General features: G+C 55.0%; 1 protein-coding gene and 1 long non-coding RNA gene across 9 annotated transcripts; one reads left to right on the top strand and one right to left on the bottom strand.

Moving 5' to 3' along the window:
• Positions 1–1,521: 1,521 nt before the first annotated feature.
• Positions 1,522–23,000, bottom strand: ARHGEF19 (Rho guanine nucleotide exchange factor 19). Of its 8 annotated transcripts, none has more exons than XM_027110034.1 (18): positions 22,647–23,000; positions 22,240–22,330; positions 21,606–21,737; positions 14,264–14,707; positions 13,558–13,842; positions 13,275–13,383; positions 13,123–13,199; positions 12,542–12,804; positions 11,546–11,706; positions 11,289–11,441; positions 10,932–11,061; positions 10,712–10,786; positions 10,448–10,537; positions 10,110–10,270; positions 8,017–8,175; positions 7,619–7,698; positions 5,924–6,028; positions 1,522–2,043 (listed from the first exon to the last, which is right to left on the bottom strand). In XM_027110034.1, exons 1-18 carry the CDS (start codon positions 22,737–22,739, stop codon positions 1,940–1,942), a joined length of 2,712 nt encoding a protein of 903 aa, XP_026965835.1. In that variant the 5' UTR covers positions 22,740–23,000; the 3' UTR covers positions 1,522–1,939. The 8 variants fall into 8 exon arrangements, with proteins under 8 accessions (XP_026965835.1, XP_026965837.1, XP_026965834.1 ...); XM_027110036.1 differs by lacking the exon at positions 1,522–2,043 and adding an exon at positions 4,858–5,462 and having other exon boundaries at positions 14,264–14,512; positions 22,647–22,997; XM_027110033.1 differs by lacking the exon at positions 1,522–2,043 and adding an exon at positions 4,858–5,462 and having other exon boundaries at positions 22,647–22,995.
• On the top strand, positions 21,735–25,805 carry LOC113622154 (uncharacterized). The gene is made up of 3 exons (XR_003433425.1): positions 21,735–21,867; positions 22,176–22,294; positions 24,671–25,805. It is a non-coding gene; the product is annotated as an uncharacterized LOC113622154 (long non-coding RNA).
• The last annotated feature ends 462 nt before the right edge of the window (positions 25,806–26,267 follow it).

Below are 26,267 nucleotides of genomic sequence, written 5' to 3'. Positions count from 1 at the left end.
AATGAAGAGTAGCCCCCGCTCGTTACAACTGGAGAAAGCCTGCGCGCGCAGCAACGAAGACCCAATGCAGCCAAAAATAAATAAATAAACATATATATATATATATATTTTTTTTTTTTTTTTTTTTTTTTTTGCGGTACTAGGGCCTCTCACTGTTGTGGCCTGTCTCGTTGTGGAGCACAGGCTCCGGACGCGCAGGCTCAGCGGCCATGGCTCACGGGCCCAGCCGCTCCGCGGCATGTGGGATCTTCCCGGACCGGGGCACAAACCCGTATTGCCTGCATCGGCAGGCGGACTCCCAACCACTGCGCCACCAGGGAAGCCCAAAATAAATAAAATTTAATAAAATAAATAGACTGCAATAAGTTGAACTATATTAAAAAAAAAAAAAAGCACAAAGAGGGAGAGAGGGAGAGAGAGGAGGGAGGGAGAGAATGAACAAAGAAAGTTGAATATCTCTGTGCTGTGGGCTCCATGCTGGCTGCCCCGGAGGTAAGCGCCTGCTGGGGCTGAAGCTTGGCTCCTGGTTCACCCTGAAACCTCACTGTGCCCTAAAAATGAACAATTGAATAAGTTTCTTTCTCAATTCATTTCAGGATAAAGTCTTCTAAACAACAGGTTCAGAGTTTGGGAACTATTGGGGGGGCGGAGAACAGCAGGATCCCCTCAGTCACTGCGGAAGGGGCTTGGCACTGGGTGGGAAGCCTTTGAGATGAGCTCCTGGAAGCCCACGGCTTGGACACTGGCTGAGCAGACAGCCTCAGGGCCCAAACCCCTGCCCCAGACATGCCCACCCATCTCCTGTCCTGCCCAATAGCACCCCCACCTCCCTCCGTCTCCTGCAGCAAGCAGGGGCAGGGCCCTGGGTCCTTGGCCAAGGCCAGATGCCAGGGCACAGCCTACTGGGCAGAGGTACCACTGAGAGAGGGGCTCCCCCAAGATGGCTTGCCTGGATATACTTCCTGAAGTAGACCCCATGGGACCCTGTGCAGCCTGCCTCTCTGCCCGGAAGCACGGCCCCAAAGAGAGCCACCCCCTGCCCCCGCCAGCTCCCAGCAGCCTAGCCCAGACTCCGGTGTCAGCCAGATGTGCCAGGGCAGGTTGAATGAGGAGCGCTTGTTTCCTCTGCTTTGCCAACCTGGTGCCAACCTTGGCTATCTCCGTGCAGATTCAGCACTGGAAGAAGCAGAGAGGCCGTTTGGTCTTTACTCAGTGCAGGGAAGTCCCATTCCTGGACTTTCCGAGTTCCTTAAATCCTCAAGAAACAGAGGCCTCACCACCTCACAAGGGCTCCCGTGTTTTGGCTATGCAGCTCTCACAATAAAAGCCACCATTTTCTGCAATTTCTTATGGACCAGGCACTGTGTCAACCTTACATACTTTATTTCACAGTGGCTCCGTGAAGTAGGTACTATTATCACCATCCCCATTTTGCAGAGGTGGAAACTGAGGTTTAGAGCCATTATGCATCTTGCCTAAAATCACATTTTGTGTGTGTGTGTGTATATATATATATATATATTTTTTTCCTACCTCTGTCTGATGAAAGGGCCTAGAAACAGTGACACCTCAATAGCAATGAGCACATCCAGTGCCCAGATCTTAGCTTCTAAACACCACCCTTCAGTAAAAGGAACCATGCTCCTTAGAGAAATGGCTGATTCTGGTGCTGAGAAAGGGAAAATACAACATGAACCTGGAGCATCGTGTGCCAGAAAGTAAGGAAATGCTCAAAAAGAAAAAAAAAAGGATGGGGGATATCACAGACACAGGAGCTAATCTGACAGAGTCCCCAATGGCCAAAGCTGGAACAATCTGAACAATAAAATAAATAACCTAGTATTGAATTATAACCCAAAGAATAAGATAGATAAAGGCATGGGCCCACGCTGATAGAAATAAATGGGGGGAGGGGGAGGTGGGAGGAGGAAAAATCTTCCTAACAGAAGAATTCAAAATAATATATGTAGATATAGCTTCCAGGAGGTGGAGTATGGCTTCCCCCCAACTTGAGTGTGGGCTCCACTTGCTTCAAATAACAGACTGTGAAAAGGAGAAAATAGTTACTTCACAGTGGAAAAGGCTGGCAGACACCAAACTCAACCATGTAATCAAGGTTAACACAACCAGTAATAAGTCATGGGGACATGACGTGCCTCCTGGGATGATGTGACAAGAAGGGCACTTCACCTCTGTGGTCTTCTTTCCCCAAACCCACAGCTCCTGCCCAGTCACAAGCATCACACAAACCCAAACAGAGGGACAGTCTAACAAGATACTGACCAGAACTCCTCAAAATTGTCAAGGTCATGAAAAACAAGGAAAGACTAAGAAACGGTCACAGACTAGAGGTGTCTAAGGGGATGTGACAACTGCATGCAATGTGGGAACATGGACTGGCTCGTGGAACAAAAAAAAAGGACGTTAGTGGAAAAACTGGTGAAATCGGAAGAAAATCTAGAGTTCAGTTAATAGTCATGTACCAGCGTTGGTTTCTTAGTTTTGACAACTGTTCCATGGTCATGTAAGATGTTACCATTAGGGGAAACTGCATAAGGGGTATACAGAACTCTCTGTATAATCCTGCAACGTTTCTGTAAACCTAAAATTATTCCAAAGTAAAAGCTATATTTTAAAAACTCATACGGGGGGGCTTCCCTGGTGGCGCAGTGGTTAAGAATCCGCCTGCCAAGGCAGGGGACACGGGTTCAAGCCCTGGTCCAGGAAGATCCCACATGCCGCGGAGCAACTAAGTCCGTGCGCCACAGCTACTGAGCCTGCGCTCTAGAGCCTGCGAGCCTCAACTACTGAGCCCACATGCCACAGCTACTGAAGCCCATGTGCCTAGAGCCCGTGCTCTGCAAAAGAGAAGCCGCCGCAATGAGAAGCCCGTGCACCGCAACGAAGAGTTGCCCCTGCTCACCGCAACTAGAGAAAGCCCACGCGCAGCAACGAAGACCCAATGCAGCCAAAAATAAATTAATTAATTAATAAAAAAAAGTCATACGGGGGACTTCCCTGGCAGTCCAGTGGTTAAGACTCTGCACTCCCAATGTGCCCCAAAAAATAAAAAAATCATACAGGATATAAATGTATGAACCAGCATTCAAATTCAAATATGTCTGTCTTCTTAGCCCATACATTCCACCTTCCCTGCACCATCTCATGTTAGAAAGTCATTCCCAAAGCCTTCTTCATGGGTCTGAGCTTCTTCCCATCTGCCCATGTTTGCCCTCTCGGACCACCCTAACTCATTTGTTTCCTTTGCCCCATGACCTCCTCTTGAGAGATAAAGGATGCTCCTATCCCCTCAGGTGTGTACACATCTCCAAGCTCATTATTCCCAGGTCCTTCCACTCTCATGGATGACTTGGGTTTCAGTGAATATTGGCCTCCCTAGCACCTACTCCTCCTTTGCAGCAGCCATCAGATTCCACTTGGGGATCCATTGGGGTTCCAGAGAATATAACCTGGTTCCAGAGATAAAGCACATGACTTAGGCTAGGTCTATTAGCACACACCATTCCTTGGCCACCATGATCAGCCCAGAGGTAGCAATGTGACCCAAGCAGGTCTAAAACATCCCAGGACTTTGACAGGGAATGCTAGGACAAAGACAATTCTCTTCCTCCATTTTGGATGTAAATGAAGAAGCCCCTGGAAGCCTTAGGATGAAGCCAATTATAGGGACAACAGTGTAGAGAAATGGAAAAAGCTGGGTTGTCAGTGACATCAATGAGCCACTGGATCAAGCCTTGCCTGAAGCCCATCCCGCCACTACACTTCTCAGTTGGCTGAGAAATGCTCCCCCCCAAAAAGATATCCACATTCTAATCCCTGGAACCTGTGAATGTTATCTTATAGGACAAAGGCAGGGGAGGGGGGTTCTTTGCAGATGGGATTTAAATTAAGGATTATAGGATGGGGAGATTATCTGGGTGTGCCCCAAATGCAACCACATGTATTCTTTTATTTTTTTTTTTAATTTATTTATTTTATTTTTGGCTGCGTTGGGTCTTTGCCGCTGCGCACGGGTTTTCTCCAGTTGTGGCGAACAGGGGCTACTCTTTGTTGCGGTGACCAGGCTTCTCATTGCAGTGGCTTCTCTTGTTGCCAAGCATGGGCTCTAGGCTCATGGGCTTCAGTAGTTGTGGCTCGCAGGCTCTAGAGTGCAGGCTCAGTAGTTGTGGCGCATGGGCTTAGCTGCACGTGGGATCTTCCCGGACCAGGGCTTGAAGCCATGTGTCCTGCATTGGCAGGCGGATTCTTAACCACTGCGCCACCAGGGATGCCCCAACCATATGTATTCTTATAGGAGGGAGGCAGAGGGAGATTAGACAGACACACAAAGAAGGCAATGTGACCGCGGAGGCAGAGAGTAGAGTGATGCGGCCACAAGCCATAGAATGCTGGCAGCCACCAGAAGCTGGAAGAGGCCAGGAACAATTCTCCCCTAGAGCACATCTCCTCTACAAGACAGAGCACAGCCTGGTCGACACCTGGGTTTTGGCTCAACGATACTGATTTCAGACTTCTGGTCAGAATTGCGATGGAATAAATTTCTGTTGTTTTAAGTCATCTAGTTTGTGCTAATTTGTTAAAGAAGCTGTAAGAAAAAAATCCAAGAACTAATATATTCTCTTTAATATTTAAGACTGTTTGAATCTGATATTTTGTTAATTGCAGCCCAAAGCAGCCTAACTGATATAGAGCCCCTCTCTCACCCTCCTCTGGTTAAGAGGTAAACTCTACAGAAGGGCCAATGCCCAGTGGGAGGCAGCCAGAGACCCTCCTGATCTTTAGCTGGGGAAATAGGGCTGGGGTGGAGGCAGCACCAAAAGGCTCACAGACTCCAAGCAAAGGCATTATGGGACTTTATTTACAGACAGGTCACAGCAACCAGGGCCCACACAGGCTCAGGCCAGAAGACTCCAGATATATATACATGTACAGGTCCCAGCACCCAGCAGCACCACAGCCATTGCCAGCCAGGTCCCTGCCAGAGGGACCAAGAGTCAGGCAGTGTCGAGGGCAGGAAAGGGAGAGGGCCCCAGCCCTTGCCAGATATCAGAGGTCACAAGTTGTGGCCCCCATGCCAGAGGAAGAAACTACCCTCGTCCCTGAATTGTGGACACTGAGTAGTATGACAGGGGAGAGCCCCTCCTGTGTCCAGCCTGTACTCTCAATGCCAGGTCTCGGAACAGTAGTCCCAGTGCCAGCATCTTGGGGCATGGAGACACTGCAGGCCCCCTCCAGGCCTGTCCAGGAGCCGGGCGTGGAGCAGGTTTCCCAGGCCATGGCTGCCCATCACACGGGCTCCCCCAGTTTGCTGGCGGCAGTTGTGATCCGCTTATTTTCCCGGAGGTTTCGGAGGCGGGCACTGAGGCTGCTGATCTCTTCCACGTAGGCCTGGGGCACCCACCCTTTCTCACCATCTGCCAGGCGGACCCCCTCCAGCCAGCCTAAGGGCACATAGGCCAGGAGTTGCATCAGTGGCATCAAAGGAACACCTGGGCTAGGTCTGCGAGGAAACACCTAGGCCCTGATACAAGCCTCGTCTGCAGCCCTGGGGCCGAGGTGACATCATCTCAGCATCCCCCAGATCCAGGAAGGAGCAGGCCTCTAGCAGACTTGTAGATGAGCTTCTGACCTGTTTTTCCCGACATCCTCTGAGAAGGGATTTCCCACTCTCCCTCATCAGTTACTCTCAATCCTAATCTTTGCAAGCAGGAAGTTCCTCCTCTTGTCTAACTTGATTCTTTTTTTAAAATTTATTTTATTTATTTATTTTTTTTAACTTGATTCTTGAATGCTGTGGTTGACCAACACTTGCATAACCTTTTTCCTGTGCAGTCTTAGCTACCTAGCTACTTCCTGCCACTGAAGCCCCATCAGGGCGGCCTTCCCAGGAGGCCCCTCTCACCATCACTGGTCCGGGTCCTCACTGCCAGGATGTCAGTCTTCTCCAAGGTCAGCTCGTCTGGCTGCAGTGCCTTGTATGTCCTGACACACTGAACCTGGGGGCGGTCTGAGAGCCCAAGGGAGAGTGAGGGAGTCCCCAGGGTAGGATGGGGCAGGGGGAGGCAGGGAGAGGCGGCAGGAGCAAATAAGGGCTGGGAGGGTAGTCTCTGCTGCTGCTTTTCCTCTGTCCACCCTGGCCACTCTTTTCTCTGACCCTAAACACAAGTTCTAGGTGAATCCAGTCTCTCCCGGCTTCAATACTGCTTCCGTGCCTGGGCTCTCATCTTCCCAGCTCAATTCAATACTTTGTTCCTGACTTCCTGGTCTAACTGCCCCCAGAAAGCCCCCACAAAACAGTAATGGTCCCTTTGTATGTCCCCTCATGCTACTCTGGTGTTCCCTCCAGTCCCTCCTTCTCAGCTGAGATTCAAGCCACATCACTCCCCCATTTATAATCCTCCAGGGCTTCCTGCTCCTCTTAGAATAAAATCCAAAGTCCTCCCCACAGCCTACAAAGCCCTACACAGTCTGGTGTGGCCCCCCGTGCTAACCTCCTCACCTCCCTTATCTTCCCCTCTCTCCTTCGCTCATGAAGCTCAGTCACACTTGTAACCCTGCTGTTCCTCAAACACTCTAGGCTCCCTCCTCCTTCAGGGCCTTTGCACTGGCTGTTCTGCCTTCCAGGAATGATTTTCCCCAGATCTTTTCATGGCTGCCCCTCCCCATCCTTCAGGGGCCTTCCCTGACCACCTCTTTGGAGTGGGAAGTTTACCCTCCAACCCAAACAGGACCCCTAGCTCAAGTCACAGAATCAGCTCCAGTCCAGGCCCTCAGCTGCTTCTACCACACTAGGTGGGCTGGGAGTATCGGGAAAACCACAGGCCTTGGGGCTAGACCAGCTTATTGGCTGTATGACCTTGCAGGTTACCTAACATTCCTGGGCCTCAGTTTTCTCAGATAGGAAAAATGAATAGGATTTTTGACTAATGACTAATAGGATCGTCATGAGGATTAAATAAAATAAAGGCATATACAAAGCCCCTAGCACCCTGGCACATGGGTGGAAATGAGTTCCCTACCTTCCCCTTCATTAGCTTAGCCTTAACACCCTCTCTCAGAAACCTTCCAAAGCTACCTGGTACCCACTACACCAAGATGCTCTCTGATGGGCTGCACCCTAGCTTACCAGCCTCATTTCATACCCAGAAGCCTCTGGCTCAACAGAGCAGATCCCTCATCCTACCACCCCCACGCCCCAGCCACTCTGGTTTCCGTCCTCTTTGCAACTGATGCAACGCTAGAGACAGACCTGGGTTCCAGTCCCAGCTCTGCCACTTACTAGCTGAACTTGGACAAGTCACTTTACCTTTCTGAATCTGTTTTCTAACTTGTAAAACGGGGACGAAATGGGAGGATGTAAAAGGCTATGTCATCTCCAGGGTGCTACCTGTGCACGTGGAGGTTGGTCTGTCCTATGTCAAGCCTACCCATCCTTCAAGCTTTCACAGAGCTGCCCCTGCCTGCCCCAGGCCAGTTGATCTCTCTTCGCACTAACCCCGCTGGCAACAGGACACCCGGGGCTGGAGGAAAGGGGAGAGCAATGAGGTACCCAGCCCAGGGAATGTGGCTCCAGTGGGGGTAGGGGGCAGGCTGTTACCTTCCCCCTCGCTGATGACCTCCCTGTCCTCCTGGGGGGTAGAGGGGCACATGGCTGAGATCCATCGCTGCTTCTCACTTCTAGGGAAAGGGGGTCTGAGTTGTCACAACATGCAAAGTGCAGTCTCCCAGGGCCAGGGTGGTGAAACCGGAGCTGGGAGAACTGGATACGATTTCCAGACCTGGGACCCAGAATTAGGTCTTCTCTACCCCAGGGCCCACCCACGGCCCTGTTCCCAAGCCGGTGCCCACCCAGCTCTGAGCATAAGAACAGAACAGGTGCAGGACACCCTGGATGCCAGCTCTGCCCATGTCCAGCCTTATGCCACCATCCTGAAGCCAGAGATAAAGGCCTTGTGCCTGCCGGGGGGTCCTCTCCCCACACCCCAGCCCACTCACTCTGTCCGGGCCCTCAGCAGGAACTGATGCTTCGTGTGCTGCCCATGGAGGAGTTGAAGGAGGAACACGTGGCCAGGGATGCCCTGGAGCTTCAGGCTCAGGTCCTTCACCTGCAGCTCAGCCATCCTGGCGTGGACGAAGACGGCGAATTTCCCCAGCCTGCAGGACCAGAGGAGGCGAGGTCAGCCCGGCCCCCACCCTCAGGACGAGATGAGTTCTGATTGCAAGAGAGGAGAAGGGGTCACCTGTCCCTCTAGGTCCCTCCTCAAAGAAACCTGGCTGCACAGGGCACCGCTTCCCTGGCAGCCAGCAAAGTCCCTAAAAGGAACAGGGGCTCCATTCGTGCTGGCTCACTGACAGAGGTGGAAGGTGATGGAGACCAGTCCCTGGCCCCCAGGCACACTTTCCACTTCTCTCTGAACCTCTTCCTGGAGGCTCTGCTCCAAAGAACCAACTGGGCAGCTCCCCTGATGAGATCTATGGACTGTTTCGTGTCTGACTCTCTAACTGGTAGAGAAGCTGAACTTTGTCTCGTTTGCCGCTGTATCCCAGCGCCCAACACTGCCAGGCCCACTGTTTGGGTCTGATAAACCCTTGTGGGAAGGATGCGTGGGTGGGTGGGTCAAGGATGTTCCATAAATTCCTTCATCTCAACCCATCTAAACAAAACCAGTATCTCCTACCCCAAACCAGGTCCCTTCACTGTTCCCCATTCCAGTGAAAGACGCCACCAAGTTGCCCAAAAGGAGACTCAGTCCTCATTCTCACCTCTTTCCTCCCTCTCCCCCGACACCCAACCAGTAGCTGTGTCCTATCTGTCTATCTCCTTATGGTCCCCAGAATCCAGTTATCCCCAAGCCCATTACCACTTCTGGAGCATCTACTCTCATTTGGGCAGTTACAAGAGCTTCTGGTCTCTGCCCTTCCGGCCCATTCTCCAAATTGGCCTGGAGTAAATATCACGCCTCTGCTTAACTCCCCATGTTCCCTACTGCCTTCAGAAAGTCTAGCCTCCCTGCCATGACTTTCAACATCCCAACTTCCTTCTCCTGCCCTTCCCCTCTATAAATCCAGCCATACTAGGCTTCATCGTCTCCCAAACATACTCTGCTCTTGTACCCTTCTGTGACTTGGCTATATCCCCCCAAATTCCTCTACCTGAAAAACTCCTACTTATCCTTCAAAACCCAACTCAGATGTTCCTTCCTCTGTGAAACTTTACTGATTCTCACCCCACACCAGGGGATACTACAGTATACTACCCCCTTCCATCAAAACCCTGAACAGGTGGTTATCAGGATGTATTTTCACTGGTCTGAGAGCTCCTACACACTTTGGAGGGCCCAGTATAGAACAGGGATTCAGTGATGCATCATTGAATGAATGAGTAAATCAGCAATGAACTCTTTTCACGGCATAGGATGTCCATCCTTTTCATGGCGTAAGATGTCCCATCCAGCCTTAAGGCTTACATCATTCCAGCAGTCTCTCCCTCATCCCAAACTTATAATAATCAAGACTAATACTGAGTGAATGTTCATTATGTACCAGGCACTCTGCTAAACTCTTCACATATTATCACATTGAATCTCCCTTCTCTTTTACATATGGAAGACAGGATAGTACAATAGTTAAGAGCCTGCGATCTGGCATCAGACAGACCTGGCCTCCTCCTGGCTCCTGCACTTACTAGCTCCATGATCTCGAGAAAAACAAGGGAGACTACTTCTCAGGAAGATGATTAGAGGATTAAAGGGAACAATCCACATAGCATGCCTGGAACAGAATACACTCTCAGTAAATGTTGATCAGTATCATTATGACTCAGGGGAGACTGGGACTCTAGGGTGTGCTTTTAATCTCTGCTCCAATTAGCTTAAGCTCAGAGCAGCTTCAGAGTTCTTGGCACACAGTTCAGCCCTTGATTCTCAGGTCCAGAAGATGGACTTGCCCTGGCTCTGCCTTTCCTAGGGGAACCTCCAAGGCTCAGGGAGCCCTGGGAGCACAGCCTGTCAGATGGACTGATTGTGAGCCCGTTGGCAGGGAAGAAGAGAGCTCCACTCTCATCTACACCCACCCCCGCCCCGACTCACTCCTTCCTCCGGGAGAGCAGCAGGCAGTCGTTGAATAGGTGCAGGTAGACTGCCTTGCTGGACAGCTTCAGCTTGGAAGGGGGTGCTGCGGGCAGCGGGGCCAGCTCCACCAGCTCCCCGTGCCGAACCAGCCAGCGGGCCTGCGAGATCAGCGGGAAGATCTGGGAGGAGAGAGGAGGCAAGCGGGAGCCCAGGTCAGGCCGGGGGCAGCGGGGCAGAGAGCACAGGGCAGGAGTTGGGAGGGTTGGACAGTGATGAACTGGCTTGCAGCCCCCAGGGAAGGAGGAGACAGGGCTGCCCCTTCGCGTGCCCCCATCCTATCAGCTGAGGTCACGCACCTTGCCCTCAAAGTGGATCTTCTTGCTCAGGTGGATGAGCTCCTCTGTCCTCTTCATGGACTGCACACTGGCATTGCACTCTTGCACCAGCTGGGGAGACCAGAGGTGGGTCACCTGCAGCGCCCCCTACCCCGGCTCCCAGAGCCCAGCCTCAGGCTCCCACCTGGGGACCAGAGACTCTGAAGGCTGGGGCTCCTTTAGAGGCACACAGGGATTCCGGGGAGGCCCTTGGAAGCCAGACATCTCCCGCCCTGCCGAGCTCACCTCCTTGAGTGCATTGAAGGCCTTGGTGGCCATGTCTTCGTCTTCTGAACCCTGTGCTGTCCGTTTCAGGATGTTCTGGAGGGTGGGGTCAGCACAGTGAGGCAGGCTGTGACCTCTCCCAGTGACCCTGCCCAGCTGTGGGTGCCCGGAAGGAGCTGCGGAGGGCACAGCAGCATCTCCCCCACCCAGCCCTCCCCACAGCCTGGTGCCCTCTAGGTACCTCCACCAGCATCTTGAGGCGGGTGATCCTCTGAAACGGCAGGATGAGGAAGGAGGTGAGGGGCAGACGCTGGCACACGGGAGACTCCTCCAGGCGAGCCAGGATGCTGGGGAACTTGGGGTTCTCCAGGCTGGAAAATGGGGAGAGGGGAGGGTCTGCGATCACAGGTGACCCTGAACTTCTGGATCCACGACTCCAGCCACCCCCTTTGTCCTTGAGGTGCGTTCTCAGGAGAGAGCCCTTCACAGGTACCCTTCCCCTCCCAGGTCACCCTTCCTCACCCAGTCCTCTGCACCTACTGCTGCCTGAGACTCCCCTATCCTCCCCCACCTCCCCTTTCAGAGCCCCCAGCCCTACAGCAGCCGCTGGTAGGTGCGCTCCTGATAGGCCTGGTTGGTGACATAGGGCAGGTAGACGCGGCGGAAGGCCGGACAGTGGTGCAACACAATATCGCACACGCTGAAGCGCAGGATATCGGCCTCCAACCGCTGCTCCAGGTCCTGTAGGAACCTGAAAGGTCAGAGAGGGGTCAGGGCCAGCACCAGGATGAGACCCCAGATATGGGACCCCAGGCTCGGTCCCTGATTCCCGGCGAGGCCAGACCACTCCCTCACCTCTCGCTGGTGCTCTTGACCTCGAGCAATTTGGAGAACAGCCACTGCTTGTCCTGCACCCCCAGACACTCACTCAGCTCGGTCGAGCCTAAGAAGTGGCCCACGGCCACCGACAGGCTGTGGATGTATGAGGCCTCGGACGTAATCAGCTCAAATTTGGCCTGAGTGAGGGCGGACGCAGGATTGAAAAGGCGGAACCAGCCCACGCTGAATGCGACCGCTTCGCCCACCACGCACACCCCAAGCCCTGGACACCACCTCCTTAGACGTAGCTGCACTCCGGTGTCGCCTCCCCTTCTCTAGCCTCACCCAGGATCTGGCGCCAGATGGGGTTCGGAGACACGCCTCCTGCTTCTTGCGATTGTCCAAACCCTACTGCAGCCCTGGTTTGCGCCCTTAGCTCCGCCCATCCAGCCGGGCCCTAGTCTTCTGATGGCCCTGCCCCTCCCTGTTGCGCCCTCCCATGAGCCCCGCCCTCCCTCCGACCCCGCCCCTGCTCTTCTCGCTAGGTCCTGCGCGCACCTTGCGTTTTGCGCTCTGCATGGCTCCCCCAGCCCAGTCCCCGCTTTCAGTGTTCTCTGTCATAAGGCCCAGCCAGATTCCGCCCTTCCTCTGGCCCTGCCCTATCCTAGGCCTTGCCCCGTTGACACCGCCCCTCCATCGAGCTTCCCCACTCGCCTTTGACTCCAGGGCTCCTGCGTCCTCGCTTGCATCCAGCCTCACCTTGTCGTGTTCTAGACCCATCTTCCCCATTGACAGCCCCTCTTTTGTGGCCCCTCTTTCCCCGCTGGATCCCATGCCCACCTACTGCAGTTTGTAGTCCCGCTGGCCGGGTACCCCTGCGGCCTGCGTCGCCTTAGTCCGCGGACCACCTTACTCCGCGGACCACCTACTCCTGACCCCGCCCCTTATGTTGCCCCGGCCTCTTTGGGCCCCAGGACCGCCTCCCACGGCTGGCAGTCCCGCCGGCCCCGCCCGCCGGGTCCCGGCGCCCACCTCCTGCAGTTTACAGTCGCGCAGGCTCAGCGTAGCCAGGACGCCGCTGCCGCGCACGTCGGGGATGTCTTGCCACAGCGAGAAGGTGGAGCCTCGCGCCGAGCGCTGCGCCCGGAAGGAGCTGCTCGGGGAGAGGTTGGCGCGCGGCGGCCCGGGCCCCTCCTCCGCGCACTCGGCCTCGTCCCCCGGACCCTCCTCCTCGCGCTGCTGCCGCCGCAGTTCGCGGGCGCTGGCCACGTCGCTATATTCCTGGTAGAGGACCGCTGGGCGGGGAGAGGGGCGGGGGAGGGCCGTGGGGCGCCCGCCAGCCCTGCCCGGCTCTTCCCAGGCTCCCCCGAGGGCCCGCCTCGCTTAACCAGCCTTTCCGATGGTTCGGATAGCGGGACTCAGTGAATTCATTAATTCACTCACTCATTCCACGAACACTACTTGAGCACCAATTGCGTGCTAGCCCCTGTGCTGGATACTGAGAGTTCAATTCTCTCCCTCTCACAAGAGCCCTACCTCTCAACTCTCCAAACCCCAGTTTCCCAGTACACCAAAGCCCCCAGACCCTTCCTCGGTGACCCCCTCCCACGTACAGTTAAGGAGGAACCGTGACTGGCGCCGCTCGCTGGCGCTTCTGGAACCCGGAGCCGGCTCTTCCTGCGCATCTAGCCTAAGAAAGGGAGTGTCAGGGCCCTTCTTCACCTGTACCCCGCCTCGGACCCAAGGCCGCAGTGGGAGGTGGTACCTGGGCTCGGGCCAGCTGCCGTGGCCCCCGCTCAGGTCAACAAGAGCCGGCATCGCCATAGCGTCCACCCGCATCTCTACACTGCGCGACTCTCTTCCAGACGCTTTCCCTGGAGGGGGCAAGAGCTGAGGGAGGGTGGCCCCAAGAGTGGCGCTGGGCACCGGGGCACCACCACACTCCAGTTGACCAGGCCCCAGTCTCAGGTATCCAGTGAGCGTGAGCTGTGCCCCACCCCGCGTCTGGCTCTTGGGCTGTTCTTAGGGCCCAGGGGAGGAGGCTGTACCTTCCCGGGCAGCAGCTCCAGGGCCTGACCCTGGGGTCAGTGCCCTGGCTGCCGAATTCCGTCCCAGGCGCAGGGAAGAGTGCAACCGGGTCATCAGCTCAGAGGCTGAGAAGCGCCTCCGCTCAGGCCCCTCGAGGCCCACTCGGGTGGGCCCAGGCAGCTCCAGCGGCCTAGGCTCTGCTGTGCTCAGGGCCTGTTCTGTCGCCTGGCTTGGCTCTAGGAAGATAGCATGGGCCTCAGGGCTGCCAAGGGCCTCTTCTTGCTGGTACACCCGCATCTTGCGCCCTGCAGGGGGAGGTGGGGTGAGAGAGAATAGGCTGGCACCCACTGGGGTCTCTCCTCTCCTCCCTGCCACCGCTCTGTGGCCCTGAGCATCAGCGGGATGTGCCTATGAGAAAGGCCAATGTTTTTGCCGGGTACTTTCCCCAGAGTAATGGGATCAACAAGAGGGGCAGAGAGGAAGCAAAGTGCCTGACTGCAGTCGGCAACGGGTGGGCAAAGGACCAGGGAGGCCAGGCCAGCCACTCACTGTGTAACCTCGGACAAGTCACTTGCCTCCCCTGAGCCCCAGTTCCCTTATCACTAAAATCTATCACTTGTCCCACCTATTTGGGGAATTTGGGGGCTTACGGGTCCTAAAAGAGCCACCCAACCTCTTCCTCGTCCTCCCCACCAGGCCACCACCCCCCCACCCTGAGTGACTCACAGGCTGACTTCTTCTCCGAGCCGTGGCTGGCCCGGCGCTGTGGCTGTAGGTGCTGGGAACTCCAGGGTCCCTCCAGAGCTGGGGACTGGGCACTAGGACAGTGTGGCCAGCTGCCAGCCCTGCTGGGCCGCATTCCCCCACCGGTAGAGATCTCGGTGTCTGGGCCTCCTGGGGATGGTGGCCATAGCAGCCCTTGGAGAGGAGCAGGGGTCCCCAGAGACCAGCGGCTGCCAGGTGCCTGCAGCTCCTCTGGAGCGACGGGGAAGAGATCCAGACACACAGGGCTCGGGGGCTGCAGGGTGGGCAACTCCGCAAAGGACAGACTCTCCTGCTGGCACACAGCTACTGGGCGGTGGGCAGTGCCAGGTGGCCCAGCCAGATGGGACTGGAGGGCGGGAGGTGGCCCACAGTCCATTCCTCCTTTGCTCTGCCACCCACCTGGGCCTGCAGGGGAGAAGGCATCAGAGCGAGACACAGGACAGCAGGGCTGGCCAGTAAGCACCATGTCCTGGAGACCTGGACAAAGCCTTGTGTACACACATCTGTACAAGCACACACACACCTTATTATATAGTAATAGCTGATGCTTACTTGGCACTTACTGAATGACAGGCCAAGTACTTTACACATCTTATTTCATTTAATCCTCACAACAACCCCGAGTTGATACTATTATTAGCCCCTTTTTATAGGTGACGAAAGTGAGGCACAGAAGTTGTTATTTGGTAAATAATGGAGCCAGGATTCAAACCCAGGCAGTCTAGCTTCTGAGTCTGTGCTTTTAAGCACCTTGCACATTTCCTAACTCTCACTGACATGCAATCAGACATACAGATACACACATTGTCACACAAACCCATGTCTGTTCCATGCACATCCACACACATTTTCTTCCAAGTATACACATTGACATACATACTTGCACAGATATACTCAGACATTTCTAATTCGCAGGCTCACACACATTTTTATACAAGTACATATATTCACTCAGACTTTCACAAACACATGATGACCCATCAGATATTTCCATATCCACTCAAGTTTTCTCACACTCCTGTTGCATTCACACTCACACACCATGATGCAGATACAAACACACAGGCCCAGAAATCCTTGCTCTGGTGTTACCCAACCTCCCCTCCCGCGCCCAGAGTTGTAGCCTTTAGCGCTGAGTGGTGCCCACACCCATGCCAAGCTGGCTGGGAGGGTCACACACTGGCAGGCGGGCCACCACGCAGATCGGACTGGGCCCTCCCAAGAGACGGGCAGGGAAGTGCCCCAGCCCCTCAGCTTGGGGTGAGGGAGGGGTTCTTCCCTACCCCAGCTCCCCGCCCCAGGATCGGGCCAGGCTGAATGTGTCCTCTCTGGGCAGGACGTCGTCCCGAGGGAGGCTGCCGGAGCCTCAGGACAGGTCTACTGATCAAGGGGTCTGAGCCCCCCAGCCCTTGCCCCGTGGCCCTTTGCCGGCTGCCCTCCTGCAGCCCCTCACCTCTCCAGCCAAGGCCCACAGCTGATGTCGCTCGGCTGCTCCGGCAGGGGAAGCCCTCTCTCTGCCCAGCTGGCTGGGGGAGATCCCACCCAGACAAAGAGTTTGATTCATCAAACCCTGTGGTAAGGCAAGCGGGTAGGGAGGGAGGGAACAGGCAGCGGGCTGGGCGGGGGCCTACCCTAGCCTGGCCTCGCTGTGGGCAGGCTGGGCAGCGAGGACCCCCCAGAGGCCCCTTCAGGCCAAAGGGGCAGTGCCCAGCCTCGCAGGGCCAGGAGACCCAGGAGACAGAGACTGAGAGACCGAGGGACTGAGACCTGGAAAACTGAGACCCTTTAGACAGCAACCCAGAAACCAAGACCCCAAAGCACTCAAAACCAGAAAACCACAGACGCTGAGACATTCAGGGACCCAGAGATGGAGACACAGAGACAGAGACACGGAAAATTTCAGACAGACCAGATATTCAGAGACAGATGTGAAGCCCGGAAAAACTCGGGGAGACACATGGGCAAATGTTTCATGCCCCGCAGGATTGCCAGTCTCGTGGGGAAGCGAGAAATGAAAACAGTTACAATCCAGGTTGGCAAGAGCCAACACAGAGGAACCGTCAGATTAGGGTGCTGGGCTCCGCTCAACCCGGGCATTCCAGGAAGGCATCCTGGAGGAAGTGAGAGTGAACTGTTCTGGCTGAAATACCCAAGGACCCAGGTCCACAGAGATAGGGAGAAAGCCTCAGCCTGAGAGAAACAGTGACAGTGTCAGTGACCCTGGGAGAGAGGGAAAGAGGGGAGGACCCAGTGGAGGACAGCTGGATCTGTGACTGGGTCCCACTCTCTGCAGTCCCTCAACCTGCTTCCCCCTGCTTTCTCATCCCCTGCCTGGAGTACAGGTAGGGTGGCTTCTCCTGAGGGACAGTTACTCCTCCAGACCCTCCCCACAGGGAGCAAGTCTCTTCTTATCTGGTAAATGGGACAGTCATGCTTCAAAACGCTAATAGGAGAATTAAGAATAATGCAGGGGGCGCTTCCCTGGTGGCGCAGTGGTTGAGAGTCCGCCTGCCGATGCAGGGGACGCGGGTTCGTGCCCCGGTCCGGGAGAATCCCACGTGCCGCGGAGTGGCTGGGCCCGTGAGCCACGGCCGCTGAGCCTGCGCGTCTGGAGCCTGTGCTCCGCAACGGGAGAGGCCACAGCAGTGAGACGCCCGCGTACCGCAAAAAAAAAAAAAAAAAAAGAATAATGCAGGGGGACTTCCCTGGCAGTCCAATGGTTAAGACTCCTCGCTCCCAATGCAGGGGAGCACAGGTTCAATCCCTGGTCGGGGAACTAAGATCCTGCATGCCTCACGGCGCAGCAAAAAAAAAAAAAGAATAATGCATATGAAGCACCTATCACATAGTGGGAGCTTTGCAGTTGATTGTCATTCTTCTGAGTGTTATTAGTCTTTCTCTAGTCAGATGGATGGCTTCAGTCATCACAGAATTAGGGAAACTGAGGCAGTGAGGGTGAGACACACCTATTTTGTAGAAGCATGTGGCAGGAGACACAGGGGACCACTGCCCACCAGACAGGTCTCTTTCTCTGCTGGAATCAGAAGTCCTTAACACAGAAGTCCCACTTGCTTCTGTGGGTACACATGTGCAAGAATACACACTCTGCTCCCTTGTATTCTGGGTGATTCTCTCCACTTGGGTTCTGGAAGCCCCTAGAGGGCAGGGAGGAACCCCCTGCCCTTGTCAGTTGCAGGGATAAATGAGCAAAACATGGAACCCTTGGGGCAGGAGCACCCCCAATTTTTTTTTTTTTTTCCGGTATGCGGGCCTCTCACTGTTGTGGCCTCTCCCGTTGCAGAGCACAGGCTCCGGACGCGCAGGCTCAGCGGCCATGGCTCACGGGCCCAGCCGCTCCGCGGCATGTGGGATCTTCCCAGACCGGGGCATGAACCTGTGTCCCCCGCATCGGCAGGCAGACTCTCAACCACTGTGCCACCAGGGAAGCCCGCACCCCCAATTTTTAAAAAAATTTCTTTTTTTGGCCATGCCACATGGCATGCGAGATCTTAGTTCCCTGACCAGGGATCGAACCTGTGCCCCCTGCCATGGAAGCACAGAGTCCTAACCACTGGACCACCAGGGAATTCCAAGGAGCACCCCCTATTAAAGCCTCAGAGGAGAAGGCTGGGTAAATGGAGGGGGCGTGTAAGGCTTCCTCAGGGGCCACAAGGCTGGAAGCAGGTCCCTAGGGAGGAAGTCAGGAGTGGGTCAGCCTCCACCTCCGTCCAGGCCAAGGGACAATGAGAATGACCCATCCAGCCAGGATGCCAGCCCTGTGGCCTTCCATGGATGTTGTCCACTCAGCCTCAATGCTGGGGACCAAGGAGGGGCAGAACTGTGTTCATAGTGTTTATAGCTTATCTCTGCTAGAAGAAAAAAAAAAAAAACCTCAGGAAGAGACTGGCCCCAGGTAACAGAGGGACATTACCTGCCCAAGACATTGTCACGGGATACTCTAGTGCCCACTAGGCAAGGGTCATTCTGGAACCCACAGGGGAAAACCCCTGCCAACATTCAAGGCCCTATGTTGACACTGGCCTTAGGCAAATCATAGCCTGGGCCTGGGCCTGAGTGTGTCCATCTGTAAAGCAGCCCCTAAGGCCCCTCTCAGCCACCCCACCTAGGAAACTTTGGTCATCGTGAGTATCTCTGCAGGCTGAGAAGGATGGGCAGGGCCAGAAAGGGTCCCATCCAGTGGGCACTGCTAATCACATGGACAATGGGCCCACTTGGTAAGGCTGGCAGGGAAGGTCCCTGGACACTACTATGGTCCAGAGAAAGCATCTCCGACCTCCTGTGCCCAGCTTTTCCCTTCCCCCTCCCTGGTGCCCCCTGCCCTGCTGCCTGAGGAGTAGGGCCCTGCCAGGGCCCCTCTTCTCCTTAAGGAACAAGGCCAAGTGGGAGGTCATGACTGGAAAGGGAATCCAGGCCAAGCAGGCTGTGGAGCCCCAAGAGGCCTTAAGTGTGTGGGAGCCAGGATCAGAGGCCAGGCAGGCTGCACAAAGGACTCGCTTGGGAAGACTGGCGGGAGGACGAAGGGGTTGCTGGCAGCCAGGTGGGGCCCTACCTCAGCCAGGGAGCTCCGTCCAGCCTCCAGCACGGTCCAGGGCTCCAGGACACCCTGGGAGCTCTGGGGATGCAGCCGGGTCCTCAGGGGGCGATGTCAGCATGGCCCCTGAGCCAGGCAATGCAAGCTCCCGGGTATTGTGTGGGGCAGGGAGAAGGGGAGGCAAGGGCGGAGGGAACCTCGCGGGCGGGCAGGCGGCTGTCTCAACGTGCCTGCTCCCCGCCCCCCTTTCCCAGAACCGGTTTGGCCAGTCTGAGGTACAAGAGGGGGGCTGGAACAATGGGAGTCCTATGCCAAGGAGAGGCTCTGAAGGACCCCAGACCGACATCCTAAAGATGGGGGAGGCACTGCTTTTCCTCCCAGGGGACAGACAGGTCACCCCTCTTCTGGAGCTTCCCAAATGTGAGATGTGCTCAGGGGGCTTCTTGGGGCTGGGGAGCATCCTGGGAGTTTTGCAGAGAAACTCCCAAGCCATGGTCTCCTCAGGGATCCTGAGAACTCTGCAGTGTGTTGATCCTCTCTGAGCCTGCTACAGCATCTATAAAGGGATCACTCATCTCTATGGTTGGGAGACAGAAATCGTGAAAGCCAGTGATGTGACACACCTGGCACCATCCTGGCCATCCTCCCAGCATCACAGCTCCTCATGAATGATCTATCCTCCCCTACTACCTGTAATGACCCACCCTCACCATCTCCAACAGCCTCCTCCACCAGACTTCCCAGACTCTAGTCCACACTGAATGAGCCCTCAAAAAACCAATTCCATGTCCCGAATGGATAAAGAAAATGTGGCACATATATACAATGGAATATTACTCAGCCATAGAAAGAAACGAAATTGAGTTATTTGTAGTGAGGTGGATGGACTTAGAGTCTGTCATACAGAGTGAAGTAAGTCAGAAAGAGAAAAATAAATACCGTATGCTAACACATATATATGGAATCTAAAAAAAAAAAAAAAAAAGAGGTTCTGAAAAACCTAGGGGCAGGTCAGGAATAAAGACGCAGATGTAGAGAATGGACTTGAGGACACGGGAAGGGGGAAGGGTAAACTGGAACGAAGTGAGAGCGACATGGACATATATACACTACCAAATGTAAAATTGCTAGTGGGAAGCAGCCACATAGCACAGGGAGATCAGCTCTGTGCTTTGTGACCACCTAGAGGGGTGGGATAGGGAGGGGGGGAGGGAGATGCAAGAGGGAGGGGATAGGGGAATATATGTATACATATAGATGATTCACTTTGTGATACAGCAGAAACTAATACACCATTGTAATGCAATTATACTCCAATAAAGATGTTAAAAAAAAATTCAAATAGCCCAGTGGTATGCAATCTTCGCATGCCTTCTTTTTTTTTTTTGGCCACGCAGTGAGTCTTGAGGAATCTTAGTTCCCCGACCAGCAATTGAACCCCCCGCCCTGGCAGTGAAAGCGCCGGAGTCCTAATGGACCACAGGGAATCCCCTTCGCATGCCATTTATTTGAGCAATTGGTAATTGCCAGACACTTAATATGAAGATGTATACAAATACTAATACTCACGTTGCTTAACAACTCTTATTGTACACTCACTGTGTGCCAGGCACTGTTCTGAGCACTTCACATAAATAATCATTTAATATCCACCACAACCCAGATAGATACTGTTACTGCTCCTACTTACCAGATGAGGACATGAGACTTGTACATGTTAAGTACATTATCCCATTTAAATCTCTCATCAGTTCTATGAAATCCCTATCTTACAAATGATGAAATTGAACTTGCCCAAGGTCACACAGCAAATAAAAGTCAGAATTCATATTCAGACCCAGGTCTGTGACTCCACCACCAATCTGTGCCCTTAACTACTGCCCAGTACTGCCTCACCAGGCTTTGGGGAGGATCTGGTGAAAAGTGTGTGGAAGTCCATTGGGAGGTGTCTCAGCTGACCTAACTATAGACACTTTCATTACTATTGACACACTACAGGTCTTGATGAGCATACAGGGCAGGAGGTCCACGCCCAGACCCTAATGAGCTCTCCCTTACCAACTGCTGACCATTCAGTTCAGAGAGGTTAGGTCCCTTCACTCCTTCATATCCACTTCGCCCCCCAGAGCACAGTCACATAATGAGGAGACACTGCACAGAGTGGTTGGGGACCAGATGTCCATGGAGAGGTGGCACGCTGGGGCGCAGAGAGGATTATTGTCAGCGTTGCACATAGAGCAGGACACTGGAAACATGAAGAGGGAGGCAATGCAGGACTAGGGGTCTTCAGAGAACCCCAGCCCTCTCATCCCAACTCCAGGGCCGACCTTGGGGCCGCTGGCCAAGGTACTGCCCAGACCCCTAGCTGGAAGCAGAGGACCCCAAAGGAGGGAGGATCCTGGGGGAACTAGGGTCTTGGAAGGGCAGTCTCTCCTCACTCGACCCTACGTCCTGGGCTCTGGGAACAGCGCCCTTGCTGCAGTGGACGGAAAGCAAGGCTAGGTCAGGCTGAGCAGGAGGGCCCTCCAGAGCAGAAGCGACAGTGGTGGAAACAGTGTAAAAGAAGGGGCGTGGCGTGCGCGGAGCTGGATGAAGAGGGAGGCCAGGAGAAAATTTGAGGGCAAGCGGCCAATCCTCCCCCTGGGCGAGGCCAAACAAGAGGGCGGGGCAAGAAAGCAGAGCCTAGGCCTGGGGGCAGGCATAGGGGCGTGGTCAGAGGGGGTGGGGCCAGGGTCCGTGGGCGGCGCTAACCGAAAGTAGCGCCTCCCTGTCGTCCTCCAGCGCCTGCTTGGCCAGGTAACGCTCGCGCTTTATCTTGGTAGCCAGGGCGGCTGGCACGTCGGGCACGAGCCAGGCGATGAGGCCCAGGAAGAACACCACGTGCTGGGGAGAAGGAGGGGCCAAAGAGAAGGACTGCTTTAGCAATCTTAATCTGCTGAGCGTTTACTAAGTGCAAGGCACTATTCTGAGGGTTTCCGGGTATTCATTCAGTTAATCCTCACAACTCTAGAAGGTGAGTAAATTACTTCCCCTGTTTTACCTGTAAAGAAACCGAAGCATAAAGAGGTCCTCATTTGCCCAAAGACACAGAGGTATAATTCGAACCCCTTAACACTAGGGACCCTGTTAGAATCAGAGCTAGAGAAAGAGGATCTTGAGCAAAGCTGGAAGGAGCTCCAGGGCTGTTGCCAAGAGACAATAATAGTAGTAGTCGTGACATTAATTCACTGAGTACCCACTATGCCGTGCAAGTACTTGCCACTGAATCTTCAGAGCGATCCTATGAAGTAGATCCTATTCTGTAATATACCCCGTTTACAGCCAGTCAGCCGCACAGCCTGAACTTGGACCCGGGTCTGTCCGACGCACAGATGGCTGAGCCTACCTCGAAGGCGATGATGAAGCCCAGACGCACAGCCAGCAGCTTCCAGTAGAAGAGGGTGAGATTTCTCTGAGCGTCGCGAAAGCCCTTGCACCTGGGTTGAGGAGGGCGCGGGGTCCCGCGAGGTTCTCGACTCCGCGACCGGCACTCCCACCCCTCCCCACCCTAGAGCCTGGCCCTGCCAGGTTAGCAGTACCCTCAGCCACCTCTGCCCTCTAGCCGCCCCCTAGACTCAGCTTCCTGCCCTCCCAGTTAGGCCCCGCCCCACCCCTCCCACAAGCTCACTGCCCCGCCTCCAGATTCAGCACCCCGCCCCCAGCCAGGCCCAGCGGGTCCGCAGACTCAGGGCCCCGCCCCTCCCAAGCAGGCCCCGCCCCACCGCGTTCAGCCCCGGCCGGTGGTTCTCCCACCCGCAGGGCGTGTGGTTGCCCTAGGCAAGGTAAGCAGGGGGTGCGGGCGCCAGCATGAAGTTGACGTGGCAGGAAGTCCGAGGTGAAGGCCATGAGGAAAGCCTGCAAGGGGGCTTCACAGGAAGGCCGTCCCGCCTTTCAGGACCCAGTCTCCTAACTCATCCCCGCCCAGGTCCAGCCCCACTCCCGCAGGCAGGAGCCTGTGCCCGAGGATCCTAGCCTTCTGCCCCTATTTCCCAATCTCTCACCCTGATTTCCAACCTCAGCCCCCATTTCCCTATTCCCGAGCCTCCTCCCAGTCTCTGATCTTCATTTCCCCCTCTGACCCTGTATTTCCCTCCTTACCCCCCTCTCCTCACATTCATGATGACAGAAAGGTAGGCAATGGCTTCAAGCAGGAGCAGCCGGGTCCGCTCAGCCGCCAGCCGCCAGTACTCACACAGAACTTCTGGGTGTCCGGTCTGATCTCCACCCAGTTGTTGAGCAGAGCAAATAGGGGTGCCGGTGGGAAGGCTGCCACGAAGATGGTGATGAACCTAGACTGCAGCACTGGAGTTGGGGAGCGTCAGGCCTGGGGTCACCTCCCCTGCTGGGCCAGGCCCCCAGGAACCCTGCTGGGCCTGGTACTGCTGGGCCACTGCTCACCCATCTCCAGGTATTCATCAAACTGGCCTTTGAACTCAATGAGCTGACAGTCCTCCTCCCAGCGCCGCTGCTCCTGCCTGATCTGGGTGTCCTGCAGCCCGGCCAGGTGTCTCTTCTGCCGTCAGGTCTTCAGCTTCCTGGGACCAGACAATGCCATTTCTATCCTCCCACTCCCTTAAAGATAGGCACCATGATTATTCACGCTTTACAGAGGAGGAAATGGAGACTCAGAGACCTGGCCCAAGGCTCCCCAAGTTGTAAATGGTGCAACCAGAGCTCAAGTCCTGTTTGTTAGAGTCCAGGGCTCTTAAACTCTGTGTTTCCTACATGGCCATTCTCGGTCTCTGAAAGCCCTTCCCCAATCTAAAATGCTAATAGAAAGCCCTCCTCTTTCCTGTTCAGCATATCATTTAATCCACTCAACTCTCTTGGAGAGGTATTATTGTCCCCGTTGTACAGGTGAGCAAACTGAGGCTTAGAGAGAAGCAAAGCCAGAGCTTACAGGAGGCAGAACTAGGACTTATGTTCCAGGGTCCTGACCCCCATGGTGGGGGGTGGTTTCTGCTTTGCTCTCATAAAGGCCCCCTGCCCCAGCCTGACTAGGCCCAACCCCCAGATCATCCCCTGCGCTCACAGCACAACGAACTCCTGCACGTTGCTGACCAGCTGTTTGCCCACTGTGATGATGAAGAGCTGTTGAGCAAGCTCGAGAAGTCAGCCTCCAGGCTCACTGTGATTGGCAGACACACAGCACCTTACTCAGGGCTTAGGGGCTGGCCCCCTACTCCTTGGAGGCCCCAGAGGCAGATCCTGCCCTGCCAGACCTGAGGGTGTGATGCCCCCCACTGTCCCTCAAGAGCTGGCTCTCTAAGGATACTCACGTCCTCGTTCCACATGCCAAGCAGCCTGCCATGCTCACCAGGGTATCCCACAATCCTGTAGACCCACCGCATCTGTTGGCAATGTGCCCACCCCTTCGGGAGCCAGGTCACAGCTAAACTCCACGCTGAGGCTGATCTCTCTCCCTGCCCACCCACTGAGAGATAACTGGTGACCGGGCTGCTGAGAGGCCTTGTCCCACCGCCCCCAACTAGGCTATGTTCCCAAGGCCTGTTGGGACCATGGCCCATATCTACTGCTCAACCCATGAGAAGTCAATTGGGTATTTCTGGCCCAGGAAGAGGGAGTCATGCTGCTGGTGGGGGGAGGGGTGGTTCTTTTGGTGATTCTCCCTCCCATTCCTGCCAAATGACAATGGCAATTACACAGTAACACCACCTCCTGGGAGTCTAGCCCTTGAAGACTTCTGACGCATCCTTGTTAAAAACTGGAAGCTCCTAGAGGGAAGGCCCAGCTCTGGTTCATTTCTGTGTCCCCAGCATCCAGTCCAGACTGCTCAGTGGAAAGGCGACCACAAAGATGGTGATGAAGCCAAATGTCAGCAACGGGAGGTTGAGTGAATGAATGAATGCAGGTGTTCGAGTTTCACATTTACCCAATGATGCACTGGAACGTTACAGTTGAGAAAATTGAAGCCCAGGGATTTCCTTGGGGCAGCGGTTCAGACTCCATGCTCCCAATGCAGAGGGCCCAGGTTCGATCCCTGGTCAGGGAACTAGATCCCACGTGCATGCCACAACTAAGAGTTCACATGCTACAACTAAGGAGCCTGCGAGCCACAACTAAGGAGCCTGCCTGCCGCAACTAAGACCCACCACAACCAAAATAAATAAATAAATAAATATATTTTTAAAAAAATTGAAGTCCAGGGAAATCAAGGACCAACTTCAAGGTCAAGACCTTGGTAGAGACAAATCTAGAGGCTCAAGGATGCTGCCACTCTGCTGGCAAATCATCTGAGAGTCGACAGCCTTGGTGGGGGTGTGGGGGGGAGTCCTCACCTGCCTTTGAAGAATGCCACAAAGAAGGGAGAGGAGTAGATGGACTCCCCTGGCGGTCCAGTGGTTAAGGCTCTGCACTCCCAGTGCAGAGGACGTGGGTTCTATCCCTGGTTGGGGAAGATCCAGCATGCTGTGTGGAGTGGCCAAGAAAAACAAAAAAAGAAAGGAGAGGAGTAGAAATTGACAAACTGGAAGATGAAGACTTTAAAAGTGAAGGCATCTTCATGGAGGGTCTGGGCTCTGTGCATCTCTGGGAGAAAGGCAGAGCTGGTCAGAGTTTTATTGAGTGTAAGGGGGCAGGCCCAGCCCATTGGGTCAGCTCATATGCTTCTGTCCCCAATCCACCTTCCCCTAAGGCCAACCATGCCCCCCTGGCCACCTTCATCTGAGGTTGGCTGAGCAGGCTGGGGACACCGAGGTGGGAGCTGCAGGCTCTGAGATGCAGGGAGCCCTGCCTCAGGGCTCACAGTTCCCAAGTGATGCCAGGACACCCCTGCGATCTCCTGCCCTTACTCATCCCACCTGGTGAGTTGCTCAGCCAGTGAGGTGTAGATCTGGACCAGGAGGAGGATCAGTACCAGGTAGAGCACGGTGCTGCCGATGTTGGCAACATTACCAGCCTAGGCAGAGTGATGGCTATCACCTTGAGCCCAGCCACGTGGAGAGGCAGAAGGAACTTGAGGATGCCCCCGTTGTGCCCAGAGTCTGGAACAGTGGTCCCACCCTCCATTGCTCCAAGGGGCACTCGCTTGGGTCACGAGCACAGAGTTGGCCGTGTGGAACATTGCAATGCTGATGATGCCACAGTAAATGATGAGAGACACCAGGAAAATCATCGCCACACAGAGCTGGGGGCCAGCAGGGAGAGCTGTCAGAGCTGGAAGGCAGGTCCACCAGGGCACCAGCGCATCCTGGAGGGCACAGTCCTTCCAGAGCAAGGGCCCAATGCCCCCTCACCATGATGAGGATGGCTGCAGAGCTGGTGAGTAGGCGGGGAAGACGGGTGTGGGGTGGGAAGTAGGGCTCCTTCAGGCCTGTCACTGGGTTCTGGGCCATCTGTGGGGCCAGGGCAGCA

This window comes from Aethalodelphis obliquidens, unplaced genomic scaffold (assembly GCF_003676395.1).
Source record: "Aethalodelphis obliquidens isolate GAN/ISIS:26980383/991018 unplaced genomic scaffold, ASM367639v1 scaffold9, whole genome shotgun sequence".
NCBI classification, from domain to species: domain Eukaryota; kingdom Metazoa; phylum Chordata; class Mammalia; order Artiodactyla; family Delphinidae; genus Aethalodelphis; species Aethalodelphis obliquidens.
The sequence above is the reverse complement of the archived record's forward strand: the minus strand, read 5'-3'. Positions and strand labels throughout refer to the sequence as shown.